This window comes from Stegostoma tigrinum, chromosome 10 (genome assembly GCF_030684315.1).
Source record: "Stegostoma tigrinum isolate sSteTig4 chromosome 10, sSteTig4.hap1, whole genome shotgun sequence".
Taxonomy (NCBI): domain Eukaryota; kingdom Metazoa; phylum Chordata; class Chondrichthyes; order Orectolobiformes; family Stegostomatidae; genus Stegostoma; species Stegostoma tigrinum.
Window position 1 is genome coordinate 14,295,703 of NC_081363.1, and position 26,768 is coordinate 14,322,470.

General features: G+C 41.5%; 1 protein-coding gene across 4 annotated transcripts in view; it reads right to left on the bottom strand.

Moving 5' to 3' along the window:
• Positions 1-26,768, bottom strand: part of LOC125455953 (exportin-1-like) — a 77,068-nt gene that overhangs the window by 21,681 nt on the left and 28,619 nt on the right. For all 4 annotated transcript variants that reach the window (XM_059649022.1, XM_048538549.2, XM_048538550.2 and 1 more), the window contains 14 exons: positions 22,018-22,143; positions 21,768-21,869; positions 18,894-18,966; positions 18,737-18,792; positions 18,374-18,418; positions 15,490-15,671; positions 14,290-14,338; positions 13,985-14,104; positions 8,975-9,103; positions 8,436-8,594; positions 6,827-7,021; positions 5,585-5,723; positions 949-1,130; positions 247-403 (listed from right to left, as the gene is read on the bottom strand). In XM_059649022.1, coding sequence (XP_059505005.1) covers positions 247-403; positions 949-1,130; positions 5,585-5,723; positions 6,827-7,021; positions 8,436-8,594; positions 8,975-9,103; positions 13,985-14,104; positions 14,290-14,338; positions 15,490-15,671; positions 18,374-18,418; positions 18,737-18,792; positions 18,894-18,966; positions 21,768-21,869; positions 22,018-22,137 — 1,708 coding nt within the window. In that variant the 5' untranslated portion in view covers positions 22,138-22,143. The remainder of the gene's footprint in view (positions 1-246; positions 404-948; positions 1,131-5,584; positions 5,724-6,826; positions 7,022-8,435; positions 8,595-8,974; positions 9,104-13,984; positions 14,105-14,289; positions 14,339-15,489; positions 15,672-18,373; positions 18,419-18,736; positions 18,793-18,893; positions 18,967-21,767; positions 21,870-22,017; positions 22,144-26,768) is intronic.

The following is a 26,768-nucleotide window of genomic DNA, read 5'->3' on the forward strand; positions in this document are numbered from 1 at the left end:
TCACAAGGGGTAGAAGTATTTTTACACTAACATTTGAATCATCTGCAAAAAACCTTACAAAACATGTTTTAAATTTAAGCACTCAAGTAAAGTTCGACAGCAAATGTATCTTGATTAGCATATACAAGATTTTGCACCCAAGAAGGCATTTTTAATCTGTGCAAAGTCTAATGACCAGGCAAACCTGCGCAACAGCAATTAACTCCACATTGACTACATTCTGGGCTTCATGACATGATGCCTTACCATGCATAAACTCAAACAGTTTGTTCACCACAGTCTTTAGGAACTTCCAGTGAGCTCGCAGGAATCGGGGATACTGTCCCACCACGTACATTATATTAGAGGCGATAATAGCCTTGTTATCCTTCCCACGTTTTTGTTCACAAAGGCCCAGCAAATCCTTCGAAGCCAAAAAGGTTCAACAATAAGTAAAACAAAGTGAATCAAGCTATCATAGTGATACCTTGAACACACAATACATAAGCTAAGTCTCAAGTGTCTAAGGGAGCCAACATGACAACCCCTGCTCTTAAAAAAAACAGATTTAGGACAAAACCTTCTTCCATTAAGAAAAATGTCAAGAAGAATTATCAAACGAACATTCAACAACTTAGACAGCACCTCTAACTCGATTCCATGAAACATTTCAGGTTGCTTCAAAGGAACACTACAATATAACAAAACAGCAGCAATGAAGGAGGTGCTTGGTCAAAGGAGTAGATTTTACGACATTTAAAGAGGTGGAAAACAAGGTGCAGAAACTGGGGAGGAATTTTTCTGGCAGTAGGGGAGAACAGGAGTGGGCATGTGCACACATACTTAGGCAACTGAAGGTACAGCCACCTACAAAGGGGCAATTATTATTGGGAATGCAAAAGAAGCCAGAGTGTAGGTATCAGAGGGCTGAAAGTCATGAGATATGGGAATTCTCCATCACCATCTGACCTTGATAACAGTGACAAGAAAGCGCTTCTCATCTTCTTCATGCATTGCACCACTGATGGAGCCGATAGCCCAACAAAGCGTATTCAGGTTCTTCCACGACCATTCTGTACCATTCACTTGATTATGTAGCTTCTCGGTCATAATGCATTCTGTGTCAGCGTAGTCTAAATGAGTGAGATAGACTGAAACAGGAAAACAAAGAAACCTTAAAATCACAGAATCCCTACAGTGCAGACAAAGGCCATTCAACCGATCAGCTTTGTATGGACCTTCCAAAAAAGATCTTCCCACCCAGAACCACTACCTCCTCCACCCTATCCCCGTAACCCTGCATTTACCTTGGCCAATCCACCGAACATATACATCTTTGGACTGTGGGAGGAAACCCATGCAGACATGGGCAGCATGTGCAAACACCACGTAGATTCTATTCGAGCCTTGTCGGTCTAAGTCCATAGCGGTCTGAGGCATTTGTGCTCACAACTGTACCACTATGCTGCCCTTACTCAAGGGTTTCACACTTGTCAATTTCTGCCAACAAACAGGTCCAACAGCCAAAGGAAAAGTCAGGGTCTACAACCTCCCCTCTACTGTTTGGCTAGTGTTTCTGTTCTTTTACAATGCTCCTTCTGGGACTGTATTCATGTCCTCCTCAGCTCTTAATGATTGAGATACATCTCAGTGTTTCTTAATTTAAAAAAAGGGGAAATATTATTGCTTCTTCAAGCAGACATCATCTTTTAAAAGATCAGACGAAATGGAGAAAGGCTGCTGTATTTGGAGTTAAGCCAATTATGGGATACCAACAGAGTGGACAAAATCCTCAACATCTTCCAGGGAGTTGGGGATAGACAGAGCATAAATCACCCTGATTTGGCAACCTTTATAGGACAGTGGGTAGAGAAAATGTTTCATAGTTCCTTAGCTCTGACCGTGGGACCAATTTTGAAACAAACAGGTACGAGGGAGAATAACTCCAAAGAAAACATTGTAACAGCTGATCAGAAAGTGCTGGGTTGGTATTCCGGGCCTGCAAACACAATATTCTGGTGTTTTGTTTTCTTCATTTATGGAACGTGGGCATTGGTTTCTGGCCCAGCTTTTATAGCCCATCCTAACTGCCCTTGAAAAAGTGGCAGACAGCTGCCTTCTTGAACCCACTGCAGTCTATATGCTGATGGTAGACCCACAAGTCACAAGGGAGGGAATTCCAGGATTTTAACCCAATCGCACTGAAGGAATGGCAATATATTTCCAAGTCAGTATGGCGAGTTGCTTGAAGGGGAGCTTGCAGTTGGTGGTACTTCCCATCTATTTGCTATTGCTTGTCGTTGTAGACAGAAGAGGTTATGGTTTGGAAGATATCATCACAAGGAGCCTTGGTGAATTTTTGCAGTGCATATTGTTGATGGTGCACACTGCTGCATTGGAGGAGGAGATGGGGATGTAGGGTCAAATCAAGTGGGCAGTAAACTGAAAATATGTAATGCCTGCCAGCATCTGACAAGAGAAAAATACTGTGGGTTTGTCAGAAAAATGGAAAACAAATCTTAGAAATCCTTTTGCAGAACAGATCATAATGTTAATAGAAGGTAATTTTTTCATAGGGCTGATCATAGCTCAGAAAAAGATTTTGTTTTTTATGTAATCACCTCCCCTTTTAGTTGCTATATGCTACAATTAAAAGGAAAGTCTAAATTCATTCCCAGACTTGCTCTAACACTTAAAGGGGAAAAAAAAACACACAAAACACTATATGAATTGCACTGTGAAAGAGGACACTCGGCCCAAAACATACTGCTGACATTTTCATTCCGGTTGTATGCATGTTTAAAAAAAACAAACATTCATGAATTATGGGTGTTGCTGGCTAGGCCAGCATTTATTGTCTGTTCTTAACTCAGGGTCTGGGTAGTTCCAAAACATCCTGAAACACTGGTGTGGGTACTGCTGCAGTGATGTTAGGGAGGGAGTTTCAGGATTTTGACCCAGTGACGGTGAAGGAACAGCAATTTATTTTTAAGTCAGGATGACATGCAGCTTGGGAGAGGAACCTGTAGGTGGTGGTGTTCTCATGAATCTGATACTCATGTCCTTTTAGATGCTGGGGGTTTGGGAGATGCTGTCAAAAGAGGCTTTATGAGTTGAAATGCATCTCAGATGGTGCAGACTGCCGTCATTTTACATCAATAGCAAAGGCAGGAAAATGTTGTTGTTGGTGGATAGGGTGCTAATCATGTCTCGGATGGGGTCAAGTTCTCGAATGGTGCCGAGCTGCATTCATCCAGGCACATACAGACTCGTGCTGTTGGTTCCTATTCTTCATCCACCAATTCTGCCTAATCTTTAAAACTGAATCTTTCTGCAACAACCAATAAACCTGGAATTAATTTCAGAACACTCCGCAAATAAACATCTATTGCTGAGACGATACACTAATGTCAGCTTAACCCGAATTCCTCAACCACTGAAAACTCTGCTTCAAACAACCATATCCCATTTTTCTACTTTTTGAATAATCAATTTTCCCTGTTATTGTAAGAAAAAGAGCTTCAACAATTTTTAAATTCTGAATTCCTGGCATTTCTGAAAAACTTGTTCTGACCACAAATGAAAACCCCAATGATTAAATTTTGCTTGCATAAGTTGCCATTCCCAAATAGCAGTAATTATTCTGTCAAAAGAAACAGGTAATCCCCAAAGTTTTCATTTTGACTCACCATGCTTTGGTACAATTAAAATTTAACCAGAATAATGCACTGCCAAGAGAGCAATGAATTAGGTAGCTGACATGCTTATAACAGGTCAGGGATGACTTATTTTTGGGTAGGGCTCAAACTGGATCCAAGACAATTGAAAAAGTGACTTCTACCCAATTTTCATTTGATCAAAGCACCAAAACCTCTACTTAGTTCAGAGCCTCAATTACATTGCTCTTAAGTCATCTGGGTGTCTAAAAGGCATAGACAGTTTTCCTTAACAGAGCACTTCCATAAAAGTAGCCTAGTATTTTTTGCTGCCTATTCTTTAGATTCCAGATTGAAAAATGAAACAGCATCTTTCAGCATCAATGCCATTAACAGAGTATAGTACTATGTTGGAGCTTAATCTTTTTGACCTCACCAGTATGGGAGGATTGGCAGAAGTGGTAAACATTATGGGAACACCAATGTCACGTCTTCGTTGTCCCCTTTGGTTTTCACAGGCTATACAGTAGTCGGTTTTTTTTTTAATTCATTCACAAGAAGCCAACATCTTTAGCACATTCAAGACTACATATACTTAAGTATCAACATCATGCTTCCGAAACCATACCCTTCAAAAGAAGATATCTTAACCCTACAAATATCTTCATATCCTTACAAGCTTCAGGACAGCCTGCAAAAAGTGAAAGTGAAAATCTGCCAGGCTGGACCCAAACCACCTTCGTCAGACAACCAGCACAAAACCGTATAGCAATCAGGCACAGGAACTCCAGTTACATGTAATCATCCCTGCTTAACTTGCCAAAAAGAAATGGAGGTCAAATGCAATATTCCCATGCTGCGCACAGCCAAGATCAACTCAATCAGAATGTGTACACAGGATCAGCAGTAGGCCATTTGGCACCTCCGGTCTGCTTTCCCATTTAATGGGATCACAGCTAATCTTTATGGTGCAGGAGAAATCAATTCAACCCATTCCTGATTGCACAAGTTTTCTGAATGAGCATTTAATGTAGTTCCCCATTCTCTCTGCTTATTCCTGCAACCCTGCACGCTGACAGTTTAATTTCCTCTTAAATACTTAAAAATCAATTTACCTTCACCACACTCTCAGATAGTGCATTCCAGTCCCTCTCAGCTACAGGAGTGGGCCAAACAGCCACTCAAGCTTGTTCCACCATTCAATTAGATTATGTCTGGCTATTGGGCTAACTTCATATACCTGCCTGTGGCCCATATCCCTCAGCACCTTATTTTAACAAAAACAAACGACTGGCCCAGCATCTGCTACCATTGGCAGAAGGAAGTTTTAAAATCTACCAGCCTGTCTACAACTATAACACTCACTCGTGAAAACACCTCTTCTCGTGTCATTTCTGCTTCTTTTAATAACTACTTCAAACTCATGTCCTTTGGTTTGAGATCCTCTCGTGATTGGGAACCCCTCAAAAACTGAACGCCTATTATATCTCAAACTCCTTTTCATGGAAAGGACTCCAAACTTCTCCAACCCATCTTCGCAACTGATGCTTTCCATCTCAGGAGCTATTATCAAGAATCTATTTTGCATTCCGTTCAAAGCCTTCACATCCTTTAACATGTGGCTCCCAGATCTGGATGCAACAGTCCAGTTTAGGCTGTAACAGTATTTCATACGAGCCTAAATAACCTCCTTATTCTGATACTCCACAGTGCTATAATAAAGCCAGTGTTATTGTGTGCTTTATTCATCACTCTCTCAACCTGTCCTGCCACCTTTATTGACTGATTCACCCACATTTGTCTGATCCTGCATCCCCTTCAGAATTGTATCTTTATTTTACCTGGTACTCCATTTCTTCATACCAAAACATAATCGATTCACATTTCTCCATATAGAACTTCAACAACCCAGGCACCCTAAAGATAACTGTAAGAAACCTCAAGCTTACCAAGTGTTTCTCTCATTGTTTTGTACAGATTGATGGAGTCCGTGTCCTTCATAAATTCCCGAACAACTTCTCCCTGCTCATTCTCCACAACAAGCACCTCTTCTGGTTTTGCCATTCGGCTGATCATGATAAGCCTCACCTGAAAAAGAAAAACAAAAACAAAAATCCAATTGTTTTATTAAGTACACATCAAGAGACAATTAGTGTGAGGACAGTTCAAACAAGTTTGTACATATGGCTGTTGCGTGGCACATGTCCTACACAAGTTGAAAAACCAACAAGCTGTTAACCAGAGTGTGCGCCAGAAAACTGGCTTAGGTTCATTTTATTTAAAGTCTGCATCAGCAAAAATGTGACATTGAGATCAGGGTGTTAGCTTAAAGTGACTGATCGGAATTTGGTGCTGGTAGCAGGTCAACTGACTGCCCTCTTGGCGTCACATAGCTCAGGGAGATTGATGGGGAAAGCATCAATAATGTGAGAACACTAAAGAAAGATGAGGCAAGGCTGAAACAAAGTATGGATTTCACCTCGGTTTTTAAAGAAATGAATCTTTATTTTTAAGAAAGACTTACTTTACAGCAAGGGATTGCTGAATAAAGATGATTAATCAATCATTTGGCAAGAACAGTGGTCATTAGTAAATGCACTCAGTAATGCAGGCAGATTTCAGTTCAACACCATCGTGTAATGCAATCACTAACTACGCAGAGTGAAGGACATATACATTGTTAAGGAGAGAACCAAAAACAACCAACAAGTAATAAATCAGATCACTAGTTTGCCAATCGTACATGTACACCTTCTTGGTGATGGGTGGGAGCCAAGGAATAGGTCATACATACACAGAAGAAGAGTGGAGGTCAGAAGAAAAGGATGAAATAAATTAAGTTCAGTTCCAACGTCATTTGCCATAGCACCTCTGACAATTCAGAGAGAAACACCATTATCCTAATACAGGTAAGATAAAGTGCTAACCATTACGTGGAAACTATTGAGAGATATTAACAGATGCTAAACCCACTAAAAATGAACAGAGGATCATTAGTAAAGATTCCTTAGATGTGGGAAGTACAGATTAACACTACTAGCATCCATTAACCAATAATTTGAAAACCTTAAGAACTCCCATGTCAAGGAACATAAGAGAACGTAAGGTTATAATTTTACAGATGTGAACAAGCTGGGATAGTACAACACCAGCTGTTAGGATCCACCTACACTGGTTAAAATCATACACACCTTTGACAGCACTGGTAAGTAGATCTGTCTCCGAGGTGGGACATCACTGTGAGGATTGCCCAGAGCAGGAGAGGCACTAATAGAAAATGGATTTTCACGATAAAGCTCTCCTGCCAAATGATTCCAATATTCCAAACAGATCTTAAAAATTTCTATCTCTTCCACTTCTGACACAAGAATCATGTAGTGTAGACCCTAATATATCAAAATAGCAAAACAAAAGTAAAAAGTTATTAACACTTATTTGAGTTCAATATTTATTATTAAGACTTCAACGTAAAAGACAGAAGCAGAAGTATGCCATTCAGCCCAAAGTGTTTGCTTGACTAATCTATAATTGGACGGCTGCACTGAGAACTAATAATGAATACAATTTTTGCTTGTCTGCCAGCTACTATGGGATTTCTCAAGATTGTTTTGTAACCAGCCACTGGTCTCATTTTAGATGCCAACATTTTCACCATCGCCATGCTCACTATATCAATGTTGTTGTTGAACTACTGACGCATCACCATGAGTCAGTTAATACTCATGGAATCCTCCATCATGCCAAGCCATTTGTCCTACCAGCCTCCCCATGTTTAAAACATTCCTTTGTTAATCATCCCTTCAACGTTCAACATCGAACATAGAACATTACAGCACAGTAGAGGCTCTTTGGCCCTCGACGTTGTGCCGACCTGTCATACCGATCAAGCCCATCTAACCTACACTATTCCGTGTACGTCCATATGCTTATCCAATGACAACTTAAATGTACCTAAAGTTGGTGAATCTACTACCGTTGCAGGCAAAGCATTCCATTCCCTTACTACGCTCCGAGTGAAGAAACCACCTCTGACATCTGTCCTATATCTTTCACCCCTCAATTTAAAGCCATGCCCCCTCATGCTCGCTGTCACCATCCTAGGATGGAGGCTCTCCCCATCCACCCTATCTAACCCTCTGATTATTTTATATGTTTCAATTAAGTCACCTCTCAACTTTCTTCTCTCTAACGAAAACAGCCTCAAGTCCCTCAGCCATTCCTCGTAAGACCTTCCCTCCATACCAGGCAACATCCTAGTAAATCTCCTCTGCACCCTTTCCAAAGCTTCCACGTCCTTCATATAATGTGGTGACCAGAACTGTACACAATACTCCAAGTGCGGCCACACCAGAGAGTTTTGTACAGTTGCGGCATAACCTCACGGTTCCGGAACTCGATCCCTCTATTAATAAAACCTAAAACACTGTATGCCTTCTTAACAGCCCTGTCAACCTGGGTGGCAACTTTCAAGGATCTGTGTACATGGACACCAAGATCTCTCTGCTCATCTACACTACCAAGAACTTTACCATTAGCCCAGTACTTTGCATTCAGGTTACTCCTACAAAAGTGCACCACCTCACACTTGTCCGCATTAAACTCCATTTGCCCCTCTCAGCCCAGCTCTGCAGCTTAAAAACAGTGAATTAACTGTCTAAGGCACCAGGAGCCTAGCCTGTAGAGATCTGCAATGCTACTGGGAGTTAATGGAAGGGATGGGAAAGGTGAAGAGGTCAGAAAGTAATAGAGCTAGTAGAGGAAGGGGCAGAGAAATCAATTACAGTCGGAGTTCATACTTACATCCAAGAGTGCCTCTCTGAGCTCCATTGTCCTTTCTACTAAGGTACCATGCTCCTTCAAGAAAGTACACAAGAACAGACTCAGGTTCTGGATGAAGTTCTGTTCATCATCCTTCCCGTTTGCGTACGCAAGGCGAATGTTAGTATTCACAGGTAGCATCTGAAAAGAGGGACAAGAGCTTGGAGACTGAATCCACACACAATTACAATACAACAAAATCCACAATTGTAAATGCATGACCCAATTCAGTTTTTCAAAAGAAATGAGCACTGGGGATAAATGGGGAAGAACTAGTGACTAAATAATGAAAAGAAAATCAATTAAACCCTCTGCTGGATTACCAAAAAAAAGGATTGAACAGAGCGTCATTCGAGTCCAGGTCCCCAGAACCAATTTTCACTAATCTTGCTGAGTCTTGGCCTGTGCATAGCATGTTCAGCAAATTAAGTGCTAGACGCTGTACCATTCTGATGGCTATTCAACCCAATGACGAATACAAGTCACAAATACTGACAAATTCCATGACAATTTCAACATACCTGTTTGAGCTGAATGAGTGTTAATGTAAACAACGAGATGAACTGTTCATCATACTGACTGACACCAACGCCAGCAATCTCTGTCAAACACTTCAACGTCACATTTCGAAACATGGGTACATTCAGAAACTAAGCAAGAAGTGCAAAAAATTAAGTTAAAATAGATAACGGAGTTTGAAGGCTTATATCTACGTGCACATTATGACATTAGAGACACCTCTGGTCAAAAATTTTCATTTATTGTGATGTCCAATTTATACTTACAAACTCCCAGCAGAGCATTTAGAAAGCTCTTAGGTAAATTCAAGCTTACAATTATAAATAATAAATTTTACAAGGTATATATTAGAGAAGTAAACTAAACAAGATATGAGCATCAATCCTATGGTTTTAATGTTGTTGACAAAGTCACGTTAATGATTACAAAAGTCTTTCTGCATCAACTGGAGAATTTTCCAGAGTTGGTCAGAAAATTCTCTGGTTGCTGCTGAGTGAGTTCATAAACATTAACCACCAGCATTATTTTTATAAATGCCTTATCAATGGAGCAGTCACGTGCAGTTTACAGCTTGCCACTGTGCGCGCATCTGAAACTATTAAAGTTCAAATTTACACAGATTTTCCAAATAACCTCCACAATTGTGAATCAATAATTCCACCTTCCCACTAGTGGCAATGTCTCACCAAAAACTATAGTGGTACTATAAACATGAAAAATCAAAAATGCAGTTCTCATGAAAAATCTCAATGCAGTAATTCATCACAGAAAATCAATATGGTCAGAAAATGCAACATTTTGTTTAAAAAAAATGTCAAATTATATTTCTCCTTCATCCAATTAACAGCCGATTCCATTTTAAACACAAGAATGCAATTGGCACTGAATTGCCCATTGACAGCCATCCAATAGAACTTTGCAGTGTACACAGACATTAAAAATTATTATTCCATCATTCTAAAATTTCAGACGACGAATTACGAAAATGAAGTTGATATGACAGGGCTTGTTCAGTTGGGAGCATTCACTCATCAGGGGTAAGAAAATGGGATAAAGTCAATTCATGCCAGTAAACACCTAACCCTCCACTTCATCACCTCGCTCAGTGCATCGTCAATTTGGTCAGATTTTCTGTCCGACATCTAACTTTCCAGCCACAATTTCCTCGGGCTAAATACCAAGCGATCAAAATTTACTGCCCTCAGCTGCAAAATGGCACAGAAAGATTTTTCCCTCGAGAAGTGCTATGGAGAATTACAGAATGGCTACAGAACACAGGAGTCAACCAACCAGCCCATCAGATCTGAGCTAGCCCTATGAAGTAGTATTTCAGAGTGCCACGCTCCCATCACATCCTCAAAGCCCTGCAAATGTTTCCTTTTCTTAACAATCTACAGCCTTTTTGAAAGTTTCAATCGACCAATCCTCCACCATCCCTCATCACTTTTTGGATCTGAATCACTCACTGAGAGAAAAGGAGTTCTATTTCCCCCTCAGGTCAACATTGCTTTTTTTTTGCCAATTATCCTAAAATTGGCATCCACCGGCTCAGTATCCTTCCACCATGGGCACCACTTCTCCCAGTCTACTCAGTTCACCCCGGATCTGCATCATCATCTTTTATCAAATTTCTTCTCCAACCATGATAACCAAGTGTGGGGCTGGATGAACACAGGAGGCCAAGCAGCATCTCAGGAACACAAAAGCTGACGTTTCGGGCCTAGACCCTTCATCAGAGAGGGGGATGGGGAAGAGGAGCCTGAAATAAATAGGGAGATTTGGGGTGGCAGACCGAAGATGGATAGAGGAGAAGATAGGTGGAGAGGAGAGTATGGGTGGGGAGTTAGGGAAGGGATAGGTCAGTCCGGAATGGACAGACAGATCAAGGGGGCGAGATGAGGTTAGTAGGTAGGAAATGGAGGTGCGGCTTGAGGTGAGAGGAGGGGATAGGTGAAAGGAAGAACAGGTTAGGCAGGCGGGGATGAGCTGAGCTGGTTTTGGGATGCAGTGGGGGGAGGGGAGATTTTGAAGCGGCATCCTAATGGTATCAATGTGGATCTCACAAGCTTCAATAGGGGGAGATAAAAGGCTACAAGAGAATGGGCAAAATCAGGTTAGATACAGTACATGTGGCCAAGTGTGAAGTTGTGCATTTTGACAGCAAAAAATTAGAAAAATATTATTTTTTGACTCCAGAGATAGAAAGAGTTTGCAATCAGACATACAAGAGCCCTTGTACACAAAGCAACATGCCAGTGAAACAAGCAATTAAGTCAAATGGTGCATTTATTTATCCCAAACAGAGGAGTAAAAATTGCTTATACAATTATTCAATGGCAGTGGTAAGACCACATTCATTGAGTACTGGGGGGAGTTGTGGTCTGCTTAACCAAGGAAGAAAATAATCTGCCCTAGAGGGAAAGTGATAAAGCTTTGCCAGATAGCATGGGGAAATTCTTCTATGAATTGATAATGAACAGACTAGGTCTATATTCCCTGTGCAAGAGGCAATTTGTGAGAAGCGTATTAAGTTAAACTTCACACGGGGGAAGGGGATAACAGGCTAAGAGTCTAAGCTTAAGGCAGCGCCAGCCAGTTTAGAAACATGATTAAGGGAAGTTTCTTTGCTTAAACAAAACGAAAATTTGGAACTCGCTATCGCTTATAAAAAAAGTCAATTCATTGCCATAAAGTATATTCAAGGCAACAGTCAGTGCATTTTTAGTTACTATAGCGATAACGTGGGAGGTGGAGCTGATTGAGAAGAGGAGTCACAGTACTGTTGACTAGCAGGCAAAGCCACCTATTCTGGCTCTTGGTTATTACATTCTCAAACCTAAATTTCACTGATCCACCAACAACTGCCTTTTGGTGAAAAGAAAAGTAATTTTCAAAACAAAACATAGATCGACATGAGCCAGTCCCTCATACTAAAGCAAGTGTGCTGAAAGGATAATGCACCACTTTATATGATTACAACTTTCTGCCCATTGATTAACTTCTAATTCATAGAAAGAAGCCCCTAAAACAAATTTTTGCCTCTAATATACTCGCCCTTTAAAATGAAGGGTGCAGCATGGATAAACATTTGATTGTTTCAGGGTCTCCTCTGTTAGTCCTCCAAAAAACAGGAGAAGTAAAGAAATGGACCTTGTTGCAGAATGTGACATAAAAGTGAACACCAAATACTCTTCAGGGTTACAAACAAGACTTGTCTGCATCTCCAGGTCCTAGCAGCAATAAGTCTTTGGTGAATTAAACCCAAACCCACCCCTTCCAAATTGATTTGATTTAGTCTCCTGCTCCTACTTCACCCTCAGCATTGACGGTCTACACTGCCCTTAAACAGGCTTTGCACATAAATTAATCAAACTAGAAAACATATGTAATTTACTAATGGCAGTTAAAAGTTGATTAAAACAAATGTCACGAAAAATTTGGTGATGGGAGAGCCACCAAGACTATCAAATTGTCCTTGGACATCACCAGAAATCTGTCTTCTCTGCAGTGACACAGCCGATGCCAACTTGCTCTTTTGTACATTCATATAGGTCATGTGCACAGTTGGCTAGGCCAGCATTTACTGCCCATCCTTATTTGTCCATTATGAGTCAAACAGAGTCAACCACATTGCTGCGTGTCAGGAGTCACATGTAGGCAACAGGAGACATGGACTGCAGGTTTCCCTTCCTGAAAAACATGTTCTTCCCTAAGCCAGATGGGCTTTTTCAACAATTGGCTGTAGTCACGGGGTTGCTTTGTTTCTTCGGATTTTTGACTGAATTCAAATCTCACCATCTGCCATGGTGGCATTCAAGCCTGTTTCTCCAGATATTAGACTGGGATCCTGAAATTCTAGCCCACGGTACACAGTCTGCTTGCATAGCATACCAAACAACACTTTTCACTGTATCTCAGTACACGTGACAAGAACAAATCAGTGACATGACCACGACACTACAGCCTCCCCACAAGTGTGAGATGTGAGAGGCAATACCTCCTAGCGGAGAAGGAGGAAAATGGCAGAAGACATTCTGAAGCTATGTTTAAAGTGTGGCAACTCTAAGTTTAATAATCCAGGAGGAGCTGTCTACAAATGATGTAAATGGCACATGTCTGTCCAGTGCACTGTAACAAACTGAGTCCAAACATCTTTCAACATGGAAGCAGAGCTACAGTGGAAAAGGCAAGTGAAGGAAATAAATCCAGCACTGCGGATCCCACTACTTCCTGGGACATTCTATGCCACATGCCCAATGATTTACTTACTGTTTGAGAACTGACTTCCAAATTGCATGAAGACACATGGTAGAAACCGTCAACCCTAAACAAACCTTGTCTTCAAAACGAGGGCAGCTGCCAATTCTAACAACCAATTTACAGCAAACTAGTGTGGCTGCTGCTGAGAGAAAATAAAAAGAAAGTACAAAATCTCTCATGGTTCTCCAATGGCCTTGATTTTATTGCACCCCATTTCACAAAGTCAGAGTCAAAAAGGACCAAAATATGAGATAACAAAGTGTGGGGCTGGATGAACACAGCAGGCCAAGCACCATCTTAGGAGCACAAAAGCTGACCAGCTCATCCCCACCTGCCTAACCAGTTTTTCCTCTCACCTATCCCCTCCTCCTACCTCAAGCCGCACCTCCATTTCCTACCTACTAACCTCATCCCGCCCCCTTGACCTGTCCCCTCCCGACCTCCCCACCCATACTCTCCTCTCCCCATCTTCGGTCCGCCTCCCCCTCTCTCCCTATTTATTTCAGGCTCCTCTTCCCCATTCCCCTTTTCTGATGAAGGGTCTAGGCCCGAAACGTCAGCTTTTGTGCCCCTAAGATGCTGCCTGGCCTGCTGTGTTCATCCAGCCTCACATTTTATTATCTTGGATTCTCCAGCACCTGCAGTTCCCATTATCTCTGGCCAAAATATGAGATTTTTCTTTTAAAAAAGCAAAAGGACATTGGTTACATCGTGTGCATTTTAGATAGTCAAAGCAAGTTGGCAAATCTGACCTTGTATACCAAGCTGGAGATGAGCTTTGTTTCAAAGATGTAACCTAAAGGGATCCAGTTCAGAAACCGCAGCAACGTCTCCAGGGTCGCATGGACTAAAGGGGCATTCTGGGAGTTCTCCTGAAAACATACAAACCATGATCAGACACTGTAAACTAAATCCTTAGACGAAATACTAGAAATTAAATTAAAACAAAGTTTACAAACAAGTTATCCTTTTGTTTCAGATGCTTTGATGCTTCCAAAGTGTGCCAAGACCTAACAAGTGGCTACTTTTTGCTCTACTTGATCCAGTAATTACTCACCATTACAAACTGACAGAGTTGAAATATCTGCGAAAATTCATTGCACATACTGCAGGAAGAAAACAAGAGCAATTTCAGATAAAAATAAAAAGAAAATGAGGCAAAAACAATAGCATTGTCTAAAGAAACGCGTGTTGCACTGCCCAGCAGTAAGGTGGAAGATTTTTGCTTACTAACTCTGACAGCATAAGACAGACTTGGCCCCATCACGTGGCCAAAGTCAGAAAGATATTGGTATGCTAAGTGGCCTCAAACATGAGAATGGAAGCACCATTCTTCCCTGTCAGCCCTACTGTTGGTCCAGTGACCTTCAAAAGCAAGCATCTACACAATTACAACTTCATGCCTGATGAGGCTTGGTGGCTTTTCATTAATTGAAATACTGTGCAAATACCAGCACGAATGCGCAAATTTACACCCATACCCCCACTTTGTTAGATCAAAATAGCAATTTGCAATGTACGTAGCACAGAACATGAGGCCATTCAATCCTTCATGGATTTCCCCCACCCCCAACTTTGTTTTGAGAGATGTGGACATCACTGGTAAGGTCAGCATGCATTGCCCATCCCAAGTTAACCTCCAACTGAACAGTTAACCGTCAACTACATTAAATAGGTCTAGACTTTCATTTAAGCCAAACAAGGCAAAGAGAGCAGATTTCCTTTCACATTAAAAAAAAGCATTAGTGCACCAGATGGGCTTTTACAACAATCAATGATAGTTATCAAGGTCATCGCTGAGGCTAGTTTTACCGTTCCAGATTTTTAACCACTGGAATTTAAATTCCATGAACTGCCACAGTGGGATATGAACATATGCCTCCCGAACAATGCCCTGGCCTACCATTACCACTATGTCGCGCTCAGCCTTGCCTCTTTCCATAATCTTAACAATTCAGCACCTTTTAAAAATGGTCATTATATCTGCTCTCACCAATCTTTCAAGTACATTTTTGTCCTCAATACAAATCCTGCTGCACATTTTTTTCTTAAATGCTGTCTAAGCCAGATCTGTAACTCGAGTCATAATTCCAACCACAGTCGAACAGCTTCTTGCAGGAGGTCACTCTGCAAGCTTGCAACAGATGAATGGCTGACTGCTTGAGGAAACTATGCAGGACACCAGGAGTATGATCCTCCACACTTCCCAGTCCTAGGGAGGGATAGATTTTGAGAACGTTCAGTTCTGTTCACCCACCTGTCTTTTAAATGCTTGGCTTTCACCTGCGTCATTTGTCCACTAGAGAAATCAAAAACTTCTTCGCTGAGAAGTTTTAAAATAACCATGTTGTTCTGACATAGAGATTCACTGGTTTTGCTGGCTCCGACTATATCACTAATGAACGTGGGCCAGTTTTTGGGCCATTCATGTTTAAGGATCTGCAATTCAAAGTAGTATTAGGTTAGAATAAAATCCAAGAACAAATTCCCTATTCCTTACCTACCAATACAACTCGCACTTGTGCCCACAGTAATCAAAATTGTGTTCCATGTAGCTATTCATCATTGCCACGAGCCACAAGTAACTGGCTGAAATTAAAAGTATTTTTTTCCCTTAAAAATACAACTGATATCAATAGAAGTTGGCTAGTGAGGGTTAAATTGGTGGAAGAAAACTTTCAGCCAGGAGTGAACAGCTAGAGCTGTGCATGGTTTGGACATTCAACAACTTTCTTTGGGTGGTGAGAACCCGATGATCTTTTGTAGACATTCACTTCAGGAAATTAACTGAATTGGGGAATTCACAGAAAGGAATGTGGGTTTGGGTCAGTGAATGCAACAGACTTCTTCCTATTCCTTCTCACCAGACCTAACCTCCAACAGCGTTGCAAACAATGAGATACCATTACGGCTACAGTCTTCAAAACAGATATAAAGAAACAGAAAATGTGATATCATTAAGATAGGTTCCTTCACAAGAATTACATACAGAAGAGAATCAAAGACTGATCCCATTGTTAGTAAGGTGATGCACCACTTAATGTACATATAAGTGCAAAATGACAAACCAAGTCAGCTTTTGCTTCCACTAATCTACCCAATCTATGTCCCAGGTCATCTAGGTACCGAGGTGTCAGTATAACATCATCCCACAGACAGTAGCCACTGGCCTCAGCATCTCACCCCAGTGGCTCTCCAATATGCACATGCAAGCAAAGACCATTGAATGGTATTTCAGCCCAGTCTGAACCTGCTCCACTCAGATTTGCATGATGGTAATGCACTGCAGCTAAAAACAGCAGTCAAAAACAAGCCATGCTGCAGCTGTACAAGACAGTGGGTTAGGCCACTTTTGGAATTCCATGTACAATTTTGGACTTCCTGCCGCAGGGAGGATATTGTGAAACTTGAAGGGTTCAAAAAAAAGATTTACAAGAATGTGGCCAGAGTTCCAAGATTTGATCTAAAGGGAGAAGCTGAATGGGCGGAGGCTATTCTCCCTGGAACATCAGAGGCAGAAGGGTGACCTTATAGAAGTTTATAAAAAGTCACGAAGGCACAGATAGAGTGAATAGTCAAGGTCTTTTCCCTGGGGTGGGAGAGTCTAAAACTACAGGGCATAGGCTTATGGTGAGGGAGAAGAGATTTAAAAGGGGCCGAAGGGGCAACTTCTACACACAATACTTGTATAGAATGAGCTGTCAGACAAAGTGGTAGAGGCTAATACACCTACAACATTTAAAGGCATTTGGATGGATATACAAATAAAAGGGTTTAGAAGGATGTGGGCCAAAAGCTGGCAAATGGGACTAGATTAATTTAGGATATATGGTCAGTATGGATAGGTCAGACTGAAGGGTCAGTTCCAATGCTGTCCAGCTCTATACCTCTTAGGATATGATGACAGCAGGGTTAAAGGTGCTCCATTTGGGAGCTCCAGTCTGCTCACCATTTCCCTTGCCGTTTCCTTTTTGTTTCTTCTTCCTCTCTCTCCTAATTTTCTCTGTCCCCCAAAAAGGCAGGGAGTTAACTATCTACCTAAGGAGTCGAAGAGGGGTCGGGTCAGGACTGTGATCCGCGTGCAGCCAGTGAGGTGGCAGCAAGAGTGCAGTATGGTATGGCAGTGAGGGTGTCCTAGCAATTGGAGTGGCACCTGCACCATTGTGGAGATGGGACTTGGAACTCAGATCTGGACTTTAGTTCTCCTTGCTTACCCTTTGACTCTGTTAAATCATTTCCTTCTAGTTTGTGTCACTAAGTGGGCACCAGTGGATGGTGACTTTGTGCCCTTTTTGCTGTAATTATGTATTCCTATACTTAGTACATGCAACAAACAAATAAATCTAACCTAAACCAGTTTACATTGAAAAGTGCAAAAAAAAGTCATCTTGGGCATACCTGCACACAATGCAACTCCTTTCTTTAATGGTCTAAAATCGTTACCCGTTAATTTACTCTTTTCTGCTCCTTTCATACATACTCCCTCAACTTGCAAAGACCATGCTGAGTCTTGGTTACCCAGACAGGGACTGTTCCTACAGAACAGAGCCCACATAGCCATGCCATATTGCTACAGGACGTTATAACTGAGCCCAGATGGGCATTCCCAGGAGCAACGTACAGCTTCTGGCTGCTTACATGGACTGACTAGGGCTAAGTTTGAAGGGCTGTTGTGATACAGTGGTAGTATGCCTACCTCGGAGCAAGAAGGCTCAGGTTTAAGTCCAAGTCCCACCTGCTTCAGTAGTGCATCGTAACATCTCAACAGGTTCAATTAAATATCTCCGGTTATACTTTCATCTCAATCATAGCCACTATAAAACTGATATCAAACCTGGGACTCTCTGATTATGGTTCCTTGTCATGTTAGGCAAGACAATGAAAAAATGATTACAGAGCATTTTGGCAAATTTTTATACTTATAACTTAAAGTGGAACTTTGTAATGAGCCCCATGAATACCAGCGAGGAAAACCAAGAAGAAAAGCAACCAGCCCTGATCAGATGGTTGAACCTTCCACAGTAACACCTCAACCTATTCCAAGGGTCAACTGAGATTCCATTCACTTCACTCATGGTTCAGGAAAAGAACCAAAAAAAGGGATTATTTTCCCCAGTTTGCATTCTCACACTTTTACCAACCTGGACAAGAATCATATTCAGTTTTCCAAGGTAAACTTTATCTTTCTATAAAAGAAAAGACGCAGAAGCATGTTAAATAGTACTCATAAGCAAACTTATTTAACCCAAGTGCTCACTTTTAAATTAAAGGCACACAAGTAAAACACACATGGATGAAAATGTTTCCCCACTTCAACCCAGACTGCTATACGTGGGTGCAAATGCCAGACAAGAACAGCATACAATTTTGCTACGATGCACCCTCAGTTAGAGCTTGCTGTAGTGATCATATTTTGTAAAATCAATGAAAGCCTTAAAGGAACAGAAAATGCCAAGATTTGGAATGAAAATGCCAAAAACTACATTACATAGTTTTTACTTTACCTCCAAAGTCTCTGAAGATGTTTTAATAATCAGGCCAACAACATATTTTTTTATTCCTGCAATGGGAGAACAGACAAGGGGAAGTACTGATTAAGTGCTTGGTTTAAAAAAAAAAGAGAAAAATACACTGGCGATGGTAGCAAAGTAGTGCTCTCACCTTCACATTGATTTCTTGGAAGTATTTTCCATCGAGTTTTGATCACATTTTCCAGTATCTGTAAGGCATAATACTGAGAAAGAGATTTAAAAACTTTCAGTGTTGTTTTCAACAGCAGAGAATGCAAAAACCAACAGTATCACTTTCGGTACACAACCAGTCTAACTAAAGAAAAGATCTACCTGAATCGCCATTTCTAGCTAAGACAAAGCACAAGACATTGAAGCAAGGAAAATGCTGTACATGATGGAAACCTGGAAGTAACTCAGAAATTCAGCAGGTCTGGCAGCATTCTGAAGTAGTCATATCAGGCTTGAAAGGTTAACAGTTTCTCTCTTCACAGATGCTGCCAGACCTGCTGAGTTTCTCCAGAAATTTCAGATAGTCAGCTCAATGAGAGGTAAGAAGGTAAATTGAAGATAGCTCAGAAGTTGATCCAAACCACTGTTGAGATTGAGAGGAGAAGAATTCCTCAGTTACCAACACCAACCACCAGGTGTTTTTAAATATCAAAGCCAAAGATCTACGACTATCAATAGCCAATGCAAGGAAAGGACATTTCTTCTCTTTGGATGTTATAAACATTTGAAACTGCCCAAAAGAAAAATCCCAACATTAGGCATCCAAACAGACAGGCATTTTATGCTGTTAAATATACCGTAGATTGCAAACAGATTTATTGTAATTTTCTTCATCTGTTTCAAAGCAGACTATTTCTCAGCCAGCAGTGCTTTCTTTTAAAAATTCATTTGTGGGATGTGCGTGCCGCTGGCTGTCCAGCATTTATTGCTTGCCCCCAGTTGCCCTCGAGAAGGTGGTGGCGAGCTGCCTTCTTGAACAGCTGCAGTGCACCTGCTGTAGGTTCACCCACAATGCCATTGGGGAGGGAATTCCTCGAGGATTTTGCTTCAGTGACAGCAAAGGAACATGGGTGCGAACAATACTTGGGACTTGTGAAATTAGCACTTTTGATTACCAAAAGCGGGACAAGCAAGGAGGAAGGGAAGCTGGAAGAGATGGCCAAATTATCATTCCGGTCACTCTTTCACTTTATAAACACTGGAACACGAGCATGCCAGTCTACTCCGCATTCAAAATAGATCACAACTGTCTATGTCAACGCTACTTTCACAAAGTACGAAACAGGAAGGTGGTATTTCCTGGGCTAGAACTCTTGCAGACTGTGTAAACAGTGCTGACTGAACTGTAACAGTAAAAACAATTAAACAGTGTGACTGGGCCAGCTCAAAGAACAGCATCTCACCTTTTGTCTCAACATTCTATAAGTGTTCTGGATTTCACATTGAGTTCAACAATTTGAGATTATAATCTCATTACCCACTTTCTTGCGTCTTTTGGAGTCATTTCTTTCCCAACTCCATCACATTACATTCAGATGACTGCTATGAAACCATTTAAGTCTCATCAGGACACAACCTTGGTTTCTGTACCCAAGGCATTATCACTCTCTTTGGCATCTTCTCATTTATTTGTGGAATGTAGGCGTCACTGGCTGGCCTACATCATAAAATCTTTTGAGGTTGCACCCCTCCTGCTCTCCACCCTAAAACACCTGTCCTTCATTCTCCCACAGGTTTAATATATATATTTCAGTCTTTTTTCAGGTTTTGATGAAAGTTATCAACCCGAAACGTTAACACTGTTTCCCACTTCTCAGATGCTTTCTGATCAGAGAAGTACTTTCAGCCTGTTTCTGGTGCTTCTTTCAAATTTTCAGCATCTGTAGTATTCTGCTTTTGTAGCTCGAGCAAGAAACAAGGAGGCATAACCTTAAAGTCTACTTCTACATAATTCAGGGGTGCAGCCAATAAGTACCTTTCTACACAGTTAAGCTTGCCCTTGAATGGCCATCAGCGTTGGGCAACATCGGCTTGGCCAGCAACACTGATGTGAACGAGAAAGAAGAAAGGGTAATCTTATGTATCACAATAGTGACAATGTACTCAAGACACAAAGGCTAGGAATTCTCATGCATCGTGGACTCCCTATAGTATGGGAGCGGGCCCTTCATCCCATTGAGTCCACACCAACCCTCCAAAGACCATCCTACCCAGACCCACCTCCTCCACCCTATCCCTGTAACCCTGCACTTCCCACGGCCAACCCACTTAACCTGCGCATCCCTGGACTGTGGAAAGGAACAGGAGCACCTGGAGGAAATGTGCACTGACTCAGGAAGAGTGTACAAACTCCGCTGTCATCAGAGCATGGAATTAAATTAGGGCCCATAGCATTGTGAAGCAGCAGTGTTAACCGCTGAGCCATAATGTCAGCCGACCTCTCGGTTTAGCTGAAATAGAGAGCGTCCATCTGCCACACACTCAGTTTTTAGGGGCATAAACCGAATGAGTCAAAACTGAAATTGACTAAATTCCATTCAGAGAATGATAGGAATTATGACAAAGATCAGCCACGGTTTAACTCGAATGTAGTAACAGGCTCAAGGAGATTAAAGGGCTTGTTATTGCCCGTAGACACCACATACTTCCTTTTCAAAGTTCCTACATTAAACTATGACTCAAAAGTTCAAGCTAAAAACTCTAAGCGGATTATTTTAAAATTGAGATCCAGTACATAACTTAACCACACACAGTTAAATTGAAAACCATGTAAGGATTTATTCAAAACTATCTTCTATAAGTTGGCTGGCAGGTTAAGCAAATTAACTTTTGACTCTTGTTAGCAGTTCACATCAGTGTTCCCCTCTGCATCCTTCGGAAGACGTCATTTCCAAAATTAATGAGGTGTTGAACTATTGCATTTTTATTTCTAAAAAATGTAATACAATGGGAAAGGAATAGATAGTGTATTAGTTACAATGCATTCCACAGTCTCAGCTTTGGACATCCTTACCTTTGTGTTCATATTCTGAGAAAACTCTAGAATGGTATCCACCCTGGTCCAAGCATCTGGATGTTCTTTTAAATGAGTTAATATCTCTTGCGCCATTCGTTGCTGGGAAAGAGAAAAGTATTGAATTTGGTAGAATGTATTTATTCTTTAAAACAACAGGATTATGTAAAAACACAGGTTTATTGCTCATATTACAAAGTGTTGAGAGAAAGGGCACCACTCTGGACCATCCAACAGTGTTTATTCTTACCTGTGGACCCTCACCATGATACAAGCAATTTACAACATTATCCAATAGATTAATGTCTAGCTTCTGATTGAAGTCCAGAAGCTGACGCGCAGGGTGGTCGGTGGTCATAATTGTTGGCATGGGGTCCTGTAGAAAGGGAAAAATAAAAATTGTCAGACAGATAAGGCAACAGTATAAAACAGTGTGTTCTCAATACTGGTGATCTATACATGATAGAAGCCAAATGGACTGAATGCACTGATATTAGATTCCCCACTATTGCACAAACCATCACAAATGCATAAAAACCCAATAAAACCAGCAAGTTCACCAATTTAACGAAGTGTGGAGCTGGATGAACACTGCAGGCCAAGCAGCATCTCAGGAGCACAAAAGCTGACGTTTCGGGCCTAAGCCCTTCATCAGAGACCCTCTGAACAAACATTCTTTAACAAGTGGCAAGAAAAATAACTAATTTATAAAAACGCAAGTTCACTATATCCCTTTAACCACACCCCACCCAACATACACTTACAAATAAAACAAAACATTGGCTGAAAAATACGGACAAGGAAAGACAACTTCTCTAGATCAAAGTATGGAGCATGGCGTGGAGAGTTACTTATCACAGTTCTTTTGATTTTAGCAATGATGACACAAATGTTATCCACAGAGTGATACGGAATCAAAGACTGACAATTGTTCAGTGACGTACATCCGAACTTATTTAGCAAATTTTCTGTCTTTTTGCAAGAGAAGTTTCTGTTTTCAGCTTCTGGGCATCCATGGCCGCACTGCACTCACAGGTACTTAACAAACTGCAAGTGGACTAACCTGAAGGATACCATAAAACAGCCCTTCCCCAGCTCAGACTCCTGGCACCATCGTGTCTCAGCATATCTACCTCACTTTGTCAGAAGCAACACAGTCCTGCATAGACAGCGTATACCACATAATCCCACTTGATCTTGATGTTGCAGAAAAAGGGAAGCTCTCTGGGTACTCGCAAGTCACACAATACACAGTATCCAACCTCCACCTTACAAGTTGCACCCCCAAAACAAAAAGTCCCTTTAACACAGAACAGGTGCTTATATGTCAAAAATACATCATTAGCATTGGGATCACACATGGTCAAAGGTGCTATTATTAATACAATTTTTTTTTCTTTTCCTAGTCTACAGTACAGTTTCAGTACAGCAAGTAGGTTTAGGACAGCCTACAATGTTAACTCCAATCCCAAGTCAGTTGAAGCATAAAACTAAACACTCACGCTATGTTCTGTGATTAAGCCAACTGTCAAAAGCATGACAAGTCAGTTTCCCACTGATTAACCCTAGTGCCTTCAAGAATACTGTTTCCATGGCGTCCTGGAAATTGCTTCCATGAAGCAGTCTGTTGTGGATTGCCTGTTTTGGAAGTTTTGTGCAGATAACATGTCCCATCCAATGCAAAGTAGTTGTTGTATCCAGTACCTGAACACTAATGATGTTGGGTTTTTGGGGGAGGAGGAAGGAAACAGGTGACCTGGACATCGGAGCACTGTCCTACCTGTAGCATGGGATGCAGCTGAGGCACTGCTGACGACAACAAAGTGTTGGCTATACACTATCATTAATCTGCACAGCAGAGCTTCGAACATTACTCCCCTGTAGACGATCACTGGTCTCACGTTTGCAGGTCATCTTCATCGAACGCTGCTCTTTCGAGAGCCAAATGCTATACTATATGCACATCACCAAATCCTATCTGGGGTGTATTATCTGACTTAGTACCAGGCTTAAGGGCCACTCTTGATCGTTGAGCAGATAGTCTAAGATTGTTGCCTCATGTAACAGATGGGAAAAGGTGCACTGTTGAAGGTGTACAAAGGACATTAAACATAGGTCCAGTCTCACCTTGTGGGCACACCATACAGGTGCTCTGCACAACATTTCCTCACCAAACGTGCATTTAACATCAAAATATCATCGAAAATAACACGAGTTTCATGATTTGAAAACCACAACATTTTTGTTGCAAATAGACATGAACAAAAGTACAGGAGTGTCGTTATTTATTAATAAGTGTCTTTTAGCTTCTGATGGTTCAGTCTGACACCCATTCAGTTAGCTGCCTCTTCAAATACTTCAAATGATAATATTCTGAAGCATGGTCTAGCAGTGGATATTCAAACAAACGAGCATTATCTAACAATTACAGAAGTCATCACAGTTCTGCACTGCAAACTTATGTAGGTTTAACAGTTTGTGTCAGGAAGCTCCACTCCAACAGAAGGCTTCATGGATATGGGGTACAGCACTGCATCATGGAAGATGGAGAAGCGCCTTGAAAAGATGACTGCCTTCAGTAACTCCAGGATGATCCAAAATAGAGAAGGAGAATCAAACAAAAAAGGTGCCAACCATTTTCACTATCTCCGACAAGACCAGATGGAGGCCAAGCTTAAACAGTAAGAGGAGCCAGGACAAACCTGAACACATACCCATTCCTGACAGCACTATCAGCCCCATCTGTGACAGTGGGTCTCATTCCAGTATTAAACAATTTAGTCACCTCAGAACCCTTAACTCTGGAGTGAAGAAAGTAATGCTTGATCTCAAGGACTGGTAAGAAGCGAGAACACCAGTGTCCCAACAATGTTTTTGTGTAGTATTTTTAAAGTATACAGCATTGTGAGAATGGTTCAGGGTATAAAGGAACTTCAGTTGTGAGCATCGATTAAAGAACTTGAGACTTGTTCTCCTTGGAAAGAAGGCAGAGATCGGCTTTTCGAAGAGACTTTTAAAATCATGCATAGACTGGACAGCGTACACAGGGTGAAGAAGCTGTTTCCACTTTTTAAAAAAAACAAGAATGAGAAGGTAGATATTTAAAGTATTGTGCAAAAAGAGCAAGGACAATGTTTGGGGGAGGGGGGGGCGGGGAGAAAAAAAAACCTTTTCATACAACGAGTGCACTAAGTGCGGTGAAAGCAAGTTCAATCGAGGCATTCAAAAAAAAACACTGGACTGTGTTACCACTTTTCTCCCGAAAATAAACAGTAATTACGTGCAGGGATCTGGAGACAAGGCAAGAAACTGGTCTCCTTCTATGCCATAGTTCAAATAGTTACCCAAGAACAAACTTCACGAATCGCTGACCAGCTCTGTCTGCTGGGCAACAGCAGAGACAGGTGGACCTATAATCGGTCTCCCCTACTTTAGCGACAGCAGTATGTCTCCATTCATCAAGGTTCAGATCATCCATTTCAGTGGCATTAGCTTTGGGGAGGGACAAGGAGAACCTTCTTGCTCATTTTGGAAATAGCAGGATCTTTACATTCACCAGCAAGCATTGGGCAGTCCCCCAGTTTCCAACATCATAGTGTATCATTCACAGAACAATACAGGACTCAACTGTCAGGCTGGAAAATGTGCTCAAACATCTGGAATGGAATTTGAACCCACAACATTCTGACATGGCGTGGCTGTGCGACCAATTGTGCCAATGTTGATAATAGATAGCCAAGATATAATAGTCAAAAGAAAGCAGTGGAGCACAGAGAAAACAATAATTAACCTGGTTTAGATTAATGACCATAGATTAGATTTGCAAGTCACACGTCTGATAATACAACAATGTTATGATAATACTGCCTTTTTGCAAATTCAGGGACAACTTAGGCGTGTCCATTGACTGGCAAATGTTTACACTTTTTGGACAAAAACCACACCATTACACAAGTTAAAATAGGGCATAATTTACAAAGTCACCAAACATCAAACAACAGCAGTGACATGAAATGGCTTTCACCTATTATATGCCTTATTACAACCTCATCTCATTGCTTTTTGTCGTCAATTCAAAATTTAATAAATTGTTGCCCTTTCATTGTATTGAAACAAAAAGGCCACACCAAATTCAAGGCAAGGCTGCTGACTGAAGTCAGAATGTATGAGCATCTAGAAGTACTCCAAAATTAAGGCCACTTCAGCTGAGACACAGGGAATTGCACCCACTGAGCAAATGACTCTTAGATACTCTGCGAGGAAACTGAAAAACTAAACAGTGCTTGCTGCTCTGATTAGTAAGCAAAAAGCAATCTCAGTGAAGAGTTGCTAAAGTCTCTTTCTATTGTGGTAGGTAAACTGGCCATGTACTTTTGTTTTGAATGAAGCAGGTGTTTCCAAACAGATAAAAACAGATCAGGTCAGAAACGTGAAAATTAAGGCACAAAATCGGGAGTCCGATTAAATACTCTCCAACTAGCTGGTGGAGTGCAGCTACAACACCACCTAAAATGGCAGGCACCGGCAGCACAGTGGCACAGTGATTAGCGCTGCTGCCTCACAGCGCCAGGGACCCAGGTTTGATTCCAGCTTCGGGAAACTGACTGTGTGGAGTTTGCAACATTCTCCTCGTGTCTGCGTGGGTTTCCTCTGGGTGCTCTGGTTTCCTCCCACTGTCCAAAGATGCGCAGCCTAGGTGGATTGGCCATGCTAAATTGCCCGTAGTGTTTAGGGATGTTTCAGTTAGGTGGGTTATAGGGGGATGGGTCTGGGTGGGATGCTCCAAGGTTCGGTGTGGGCTTGTTGGGCCAAAGGGCCTGCTTCCACACTGTAGGAATTCTGATACTAGAAAAAAAGCTGCCCACTTGATTGCCGCTGCACAGATGGGGGAATGGGGTGCCCATGTGTACCATCAGCAGGATGCACTGGAGTGACTCTCATAAGGCTCATCCCACGGCACCTTTCAAACCTGCCACCTTTACCAACTAAAAGAATGAAAGG